This window comes from Apis dorsata, unplaced genomic scaffold (genome assembly GCF_000469605.1).
Source record: "Apis dorsata unplaced genomic scaffold, Apis dorsata 1.3 scaffold_734, whole genome shotgun sequence".
In the NCBI taxonomy this organism is placed as follows: domain Eukaryota; kingdom Metazoa; phylum Arthropoda; class Insecta; order Hymenoptera; family Apidae; genus Apis; species Apis dorsata.
This window is the reverse complement of record NW_006263897.1, coordinates 38,727-46,843: the sequence shown is the minus strand read 5'-3', so window position 1 is coordinate 46,843 and position 8,117 is coordinate 38,727. Positions and strand designations below refer to the sequence as shown.

The 8,117-nt window shown below is 29.4% G+C and overlaps 2 protein-coding genes across 6 annotated transcripts in view; one reads left to right on the top strand and one right to left on the bottom strand.

Moving 5' to 3' along the window:
* Positions 1 to 2,871: 2,871 nt before the first annotated feature.
* On the bottom strand, positions 2,872 to 6,838 carry LOC102674710. 3 transcript variants are annotated; one of them, XM_006622612.2, is made up of 3 exons: positions 6,344 to 6,838; positions 3,890 to 4,731; positions 2,872 to 3,516 (listed from the first exon to the last, which is right to left on the bottom strand). In XM_006622612.2, the coding sequence occupies exons 2-3, from the start codon at positions 4,725 to 4,727 to the stop codon at positions 2,966 to 2,968; spliced, it is 1,389 nt and encodes a 462-aa protein (XP_006622675.1). In that variant the 5' UTR covers positions 4,728 to 4,731; positions 6,344 to 6,838; the 3' UTR covers positions 2,872 to 2,965. The 3 variants fall into 3 exon arrangements, with proteins under 3 accessions (XP_006622675.1, XP_006622677.1, XP_006622676.1); XM_006622614.2 differs by having other exon boundaries at positions 6,594 to 6,838; XM_006622613.1 differs by lacking the exon at positions 6,344 to 6,838 and adding an exon at positions 4,837 to 4,869 and having other exon boundaries at positions 3,890 to 4,749.
* Positions 6,839 to 7,366: 528 nt separating this feature from the next.
* The window catches only part of LOC102675023 (protein patched homolog 3-like), a 6,291-nt gene continuing 5,540 nt past the window's right edge, over positions 7,367 to 8,117 (top strand). For 2 of the 3 annotated variants that reach the window (XM_031513770.1, XM_031513771.1), the window contains exon 1: positions 7,367 to 7,499. The gene's annotated coding sequence lies outside the window, so the exon portion shown is untranslated. Of the gene's footprint in view, positions 7,500 to 8,026 lie in introns of those variants that run through there. The other variant, XM_006622615.2, reaches the window with a different exon arrangement.

Here is an 8,117-nt window from a genome sequence, read left to right as displayed (position 1 = left end):
CAAGAGTTACATTATTTTTTTTTTTTTTTTTTAATTATAATTTTACAAACGCCTGATACATATTGTCTACAAAAAATTTATGTGACTTTCATAAAATTAATTAGAATTTACATATTTTTTCTAAATTCGCTTATTTATATTGTCTTTCATTCTTTTATTTATGAATTCTATGAAAGCTACAAAGTGTGCCAAAAAAATATTTTTTTTAATTTTCTTTTTCTGAAAGAAAGTTAAAGAAAAGTAATATTCGAAAATTTGATTTCTTTTCAAATATAATTTTCGAAAATCACATGTGGACATATCAAGAGATATAAAACGTGCATAAAATGCATAAAAATCTTGATTATTTTATTTTATTTTATTTTAAACAAATGTTATTGTAGTTTAATCTAGTTAAACGAATAATTTTTTTTTCCTTTACACGCGAATTGTGAAATATATATTTTCTTTCAATTTTCAAATCATGAATAAAAAAAATAATCGCTAATATTTTATTAAAGCTAAAGAGAAAACAATAAAGACGCATTTGATTTATTTTTGTTATAAGCAATTTAATTATGTTCAAACGACTAATGAAACATTCATTTTAATTGTATATATTTTTGTAACAAAAGCGATTTGTATAATTTATCAGGCTGCTGAAACTTTGAATTTCAATTATACTATTAAGAAAAGGGTATTTATGTTAATGTAATTAAATCCTTTCTAATTATCCTACCATAACAAATTTTAATTGTAGAAACTAGATACAACAAAATATATTTTTTGTTAACAAATTATCTTTTAAATCTTGTAATTAACAATATAATTTTGTCGGACGAAAATGTATTTTTCTTTCGTGTTACTGTTCATCATATACTTTCTCTGCTATTTTGTCAAGAGGATTGGTAAGTAATAAAAGAACGCATTACATAAATGTTATTATTGCAAATTGAACAATGCTTTTTTTTGTTAATGATGTGCAGAAAATTGAGATAAAATTAATAATTGCTTTTGATTATGATGGAACGTGCAGAACGTCTGGATCTCATGACCCGTGAATTAAACCGTCAATCGTTTGATGAAATAATTCAATTATATATCGGTTAAGATCTTCACCAAGAATAAATTTAGTTTTTAGGTTGAGGATTCATTGAATATTAATCGATATTTATTTGAATGCATATAATTATTCGACGATTATGATTAAAAAAAATATATATATAAATATATATTTATTGTCATATATATATTTATTGTCAATATATAAACGAAACGAAAAAGTTTTGAAGAAAAGAAATAATATTTTATATTAAATCATCAACATTAAATAATGAAAAAATATTAATATCGGTGAAGAAATAATCACAAATAGATTTTTTATCATTTGGAGTGCAAGTTCGAAAACCGGTTTTGAATAAGTATGCCTGGTACTTCAATGTCATCCAAAGATTCGATGGGTGTCTCGTCTTTTTTAAAAATCTAAAAATATATCCTAGCAGCCATGTTAGTAAAATTCAACAAGTTAAGTGGAACGGTTCTATGTACATTCAGACATTTCCGGCAAGAGAAGAAATCGACCGAGATTTCTTTGGGATGAAGTTTGCATAAGCTTTTTCTCGGATACCAAACGAGCTGCTTTATGATCTTAATTTACGAGTTCATTAATGGTCGAGTTATCGTAATTGACCTTATCGTCACATTACTAATCAACATCGTGTATTCAAGTTATGTCATCGCATGAACAGAAAAAAAAACATAGTGAATATATTTTCCAAATAATCATAACTCAAGAAATCGTTTTGTAGTAAAAAAATATAATAAGGAATAATTATAATAAGGAAAAATGATTTCATTATCATATTTAATATTGATCAAGAAAAAGATTAAAAATTTGACCTTAATATTTTGAGGTCTCAAATATTAAATGAAATCTCAAAAAGAAAAAAAAGATTTAATTGGTTGTACAACATAAATAACATTCAAAATAAGATCGATACATTTACTGATCGATCGTTTATGAATATTATTTTTATATCAATAAGAATTAATCGGAGAAAATTAAAATTTAATAATTTAGAAGGTATAAAAGAAATATTGAAAATGAAAAGAAATCTTGAGTGAATTTAAAACTAAAGAAGCAAATGAAAGATGCGATATTAAGTAACTTACAATTTTTAGAATTTCGTTTAAAATTTCATCGAAATCAATGCGTAACACTTTGTACGATCCACCCATAAATAATCAAACCGGTTATCCATTTCTGTGCCATGATGCACGATTTGCGGTGCAACAAATCGTGGATGTCATTTCTAATTTAAAATTCAGCACTCGTCAGAGTACACATAATACTAAAATATAGGTCGAAGATCACTGCCCGTTTGAACGTCTTTTCCTACTTAAAAGAGAAGAGAAGAAAAAAATAAGAGAAGAAAGGAAAGAAAAACATTTCAAATATGATATATCGAAGGAATTAAAAAAATAGACAATAATACAATATAATTTTAATACTTTTATATTTGTCAATCTCGTTCTCTATTTATACATGTATTTATAATCACTACTAGAAAATTTACTTGATTGAACAATTTATTATGGAAAAGTAAAAGTAATTCGCTATCTCGATATACAAGTTACACACCCACAAGCAATGCGAATAGGGTCACAGATATAATTGACCCGCGAAAGTTGGTTTCTCGCATCGTCCACTCTCATCACGGAAAACGTTTCACTGTCACCTTCTCCCATTTGATATCTCGTAGTAACTTACCACGATTTAACGCAATTAATCACACGATATAAATTCATTGATTGCAACACAAAGAATTATTTCAAAGAGAAAACAATCTCTATTCTTGTTAATCGTGTGAATGTTTCCCTCATTATTATTTTTACATTACATAATATATATACAAGACGTCCTCTCCATTTCTTTGATCATCCATTCATGTTTAATAAATTAACGGAATTAAAGGTAATTATAACTCTAACACTCATCTACATTCGTGTCCCTCTTCCTTCTCTTTTTTTCATAACATTCTACAGCTCTTTGAACTTGTTCCAGATAATCCTGGATCGTGTCCTCTCGTGTCGAGAATTTGCTCGAATCCGACCTAGCGAAAGACCTCTTCTGCACGAGCGCAGTGAGCATTAGAGTGACCACGGGAAGAGTCATTCCCAAGAGGAACGTTGGTGTCATAATGTTTTTTAAACCGTGTTTCTTGAATCCTTGGTACAATTCGGACCAAATACCATCGTCTTCCTCTTCGTGATACTTACCCAATTTTCCATACAAATGAGGTTTTATCTTTCCCGTTTTAGCGATGTAATTGTAATAATAAGGGTCGTACGATTGGGCGTATAGTTGAGAATAATATATATCTTTATTTGACGGTGGATGATCAACTTCGGGGAACCAAGCGCTAGCGTCTTCATATGGGATAGAAGGGTTGCCGATAATTGGTGGACCACGATGAAATCCTGGTGGCTTCGTGTAGATCACTTCAACAGGTGAGCCTTTCTGCTTGAACGGTACTGCTTAGGAAATTCGATTGCAAAATTAATTAGATTACCTACTGATTAGAGTGAATTTTTATTTAATCTCAAGTGAAAATAATCAATTATTGCGTTGAAGAAGAAAATTCTCACAAATCCTCTAATTAAAAAGTTCTTACAATGCGAATTGCATTAAGACGAGTTTCCTGAACGATGTAACTCTCGATTGCTAAACTTGTTTTCCTACTATAATTAACACGTTTCGAGATAGTTGAAAGTTTTGAGATAGAAATATGAGATACTTAATCAGAATATTGCAATGAAATATTAAATTATATATATTTTGATTTCTTTTCATATGTGACTCTGACTTGAGAGATTCAAGGATTAGAAAAACACGATTGAAGTATCTCACCTGGAGGAACAGGACCGACATATATCCCAGATCCAATTCTAGATTGTGCGTAAGGAAACGGTTTTCCATGCACTCTTCTCACACGTTGATACCATCCAGGATAAAAGACATCGTTCCTCGCTTGAATTCCAGGCGCGTGCTGTTGTTGCATTAAAGGTATAGATACTGGATTTGATACACTCGAATGAATATCTATCGGGTTCACAGGCGAATTGTAGGTTGGCTGATTAACTGGAAAAGCTTGCAACGTCTGTCTTTGTTGCATAAGTTGTGCAGTCAAATGTTGATTCACCGAGGAGGGTATGGGTTGCTGATTAACCTGCATTACTGATTGTTGCGCTAATTGTTGTACATTCATTGGTTCGACGTTCTTGAGATTTTCTTTGCTTTGTAAATAATGATCTAAAGACAGCCGTGATTCTTCTGGCGTCTTGGAGTTTAGAAAAGTGTTCAACGCTACTTGAGCCTTGGAGGTGATTCCTTGATTGTAGGTATTTGTAGACAAATGTCGACCCGTTTGAACGATCTTCTCTTGTTTCGATGGATACGACGAATTATATAAATCTCTTTGAATGATTGTATGATCATCGATTTTTATCGGATTTGCGGATTGGCTCGAATTACTAACATTTGGGATCAATGACGAAAGATGAAAGTTTTGAGAAGATTCTGTCAAAATATCCGTCATGTTCTCTGCCATTTTTTGCCTTGCAGTTTTTTCGAAGAGTCGTGATTCCACGGCCGTGTACTCGGTGTTTTCCGTCAATGGATTACCCTCGAAGTTTAATTGACCATTGACTAATCCTACGAGGGCCAACAAGATCGTTGCCAGATTCATGATTCTGGAATTAATGGTAAATCTACTAATTTTTGAACATTTCTCAAATTTTTAGAATAAAAATAGAATAACATATATATTTACTATTTCTAGCAAAATATTTATAAATAATAGAAGCTTTTAGAAGAAGTTCATTGATTAATAATTTCAATTAATTGTAATTAACAAACAAAAAAGATTAATATTTTGAAGTGTTTTGTGCATCATTCTATCGTTGGTCAACGAAAAGAAAGAACGAGTTATACAAATATTTTATTATTTATATTCCATATAGATATATACTTCACGGTACACGTCACGGTAATTAATCACTGATCTAATTTTAGAATTAATATTATATATTTATATATTATTTCATTTGCAGTTTATAGAAAAGTAGATCGATTGTACATTCATGAATCGATTGACGTGGGTTAAAGACCAGCGTAACACTTTCTTCGGTCAAGGTGAACATAATCACATTAACATGAAACACGTTTTCATTAATCGCTTTCCGATGAAGATATTTCTTTTATCACACCATTAAAGTTACATATTACCATTCTTTTTATTTATCATTAAAGTCTTAAGATATATTGCTTCAAAATCGTAAATCTTTCATACATGAAAGAGAATCGTAAATAAATCTATAAAACATTTCTTCATTTGAATTTCATGAAATAAACCGGTGAATTATGAATCGAGACATTACCAGACATACGACATAGATCACATTGTAATATCTATTATATATAAACTACGATTTTTAAAATTATATTTTTGACTAAAATAGTGGAAAAAAAATCATTGAGAGAAAATGGCTACACTTGCATAATATTTATTAATTATTCTTTGTTTAAGATCAATTTTTATCAAAGAAATTTTCATATAAGAAACTAGAAAATTGGTATGATTTTCCATTTCGTTTTCGATTGATTCTGGAATTATTTTATATGAATTTAAATGCATAATGCTTTAAAAGCTGTTGATATTCATTTTTATTGTTGTTTAAAATGATCATTAATGGTAATTTCATTTTAGTAGAATTTTAAAATTTTAAAATTTGAATTCTATCCCATGGAACTTTCTAAAAACCGTTAATTCATTACAAATTCAGCGATTGGCCGAAATTCAAAAAACGCCTTGATTTCTTTACTGGTTGACAAGGACTATTGACACCATTCATGGAACGTGTCTTATGTCGGCAATGAAAAGCGAACTAACATTACAATACATCACAAATAACATTAGAATAGATTTTAAGTGCATAATTTTTTTTAAAATTCATAGGAACATAAGAACAAAAGAAATAGAAATGCCAAGTACCATAAAAATAATTTAATGAAGTTTTAAGTAAAAAAAAAAAAATATAGCCATATTTTTAATTGTTCATTTTAACGATCTTTCATATATGTTTGTATTCTTTAAAAAAAATACTACATTAATTTTGAACAAAATATAAATTTTATATAAATTTTATTAGAAATTTTATTTATAGTTTTATCCATAAGTTTAGAATAATAATTTTCATTTATTACCAATTGAAAAAAAATTATTTTGAAAAATATATCATTATTTTAAATATCTCTAATCGAGTTAATTAGAAACAAAAGAAAAATTCTTTGAATTTTACTTACAATTGTACAATGTAACAATATTTCAATAATTCAAGCACTAAATTTTTCGTCTCTCGTCACAAGTTTCTTAATTATATTGAACACCAACTTGATAAATTGAGCTGTTATAACAAATAGCGTACAAGAGGAGACCATCCATCGGTCCGACTGGAACCAGGAATACTGAAGATCCACGATGAGAAAGCCATTCACTTCGACTCTCCCTACCTTCTCTGCAAGCTTATAAACCCGTCCCCTTGTCGTTTATTACCTGGACGAAATTGCTGTTAACCAACGTGTGTATTCCTTTCATTTTGTTCAGTGATCTCGCGAACCATTTCGTTCCTTTTCCTTGACAATGGTCTCTGCTCTTTTGTCACAAATGTTCCAGGAGAAAGTGAACCGTAAGTGAAAATCGAGCAAAGAATGCAAACTGTTTTTGAATAAGTGGGGTTCAATCGCTTATGGTTTCTCTATCGTTTGATGACAGGAGTGACCTAAATTGAATGAATGAAAATAGCTTATTCTTATTTACTATTGTGATAAAGTATTAAAATATAGATAGAAAAATTTAAGAAAGATATTATAAGATCACATATTATTTAATTTTATTATCATGATCATACATTGTCTCTTTCTAAGCAAAAAGCATTAATGAAATTGCATAATTTTCAAGGAATTCAAAACATCCTTGGGAAACATCGATTCTTCCGCAATTATGTTTGGTCAATAACTTTTTCTGCAATCGTTCGACCGCGAACGTAGATCAAGAATCGTATAGTTGTGCACCATGGGAATAACGGTCTGAAAGAAAAGATTTAATGCTCGTTTGTTGTGAGAAAATTAATAAGTCGGATCCGTTGCACTATTTTCGTCAATCGTATTTCCTCAACGTGCCCATAGACCGTGAAGAATATGAACGTATTATCAATCATGAAAAATCGATTGTCATCATCGTATAACTATCAACGTTGCTTGTAAGACAATTTTGTATCTTTAGTATTATGTTACAAGTTTACTTACTTTTTTTTTCCTTTTCTTTTAATTTGCAGTATAGTGAAGACTTTTACATCATGTAGCTATAAACTTTCAAAGAAAAGCGTTAATTAATGGAATAAGTAGGTCGACCAGTTAGAATTGGTGCTATGCTGTACTAAACGTTGTATATGAGCGTCAGGTAAGGTAACCATCAAGCAATTTCTGTTGAAATACAAGTAAATCAAACGGTAGTTTAAACATTTTGTTTGCGTTAGCTTTCGAATGACCGTTCATGGTAATGATATTGTCGATATAATTCTTTCTCGAGCATCTTAGCTATTATATTCAATAAAAATTATTTTGACCATATTCGTATCAATATCACTATATCATTACCATATTAATTACCATATTACCATATTAATTCTACAAATTTTTTTAAGGAAAAAAGAAAAGGTTATTATAAAAGAAACAATGAACTTCATCTGATCATGAAATCAATTTCAATACAGCCAATTTTCTTTCCCGACACTCTTGATACATTACTCACAACTATGCTAATCATCTCATATAAATCACACTTCTGTTTTATTCATGATTAGATAATCTCAAGAATATAAAAAGTTCTCTGTTGAAAATTTCAACCAACAAATTCTTATATTTTCCTATTTGAAAATATACAAAAGATTACCATTTTTAACATAGAAAAAAAAGATCTCGTGATTTTTTTTTTTTTGAAAAATTGCATTGCGTATATTTTGAACGAATACAAATGTTGAGAAACATCCTAAATGAGCATTCACGAAGACAATAGGAG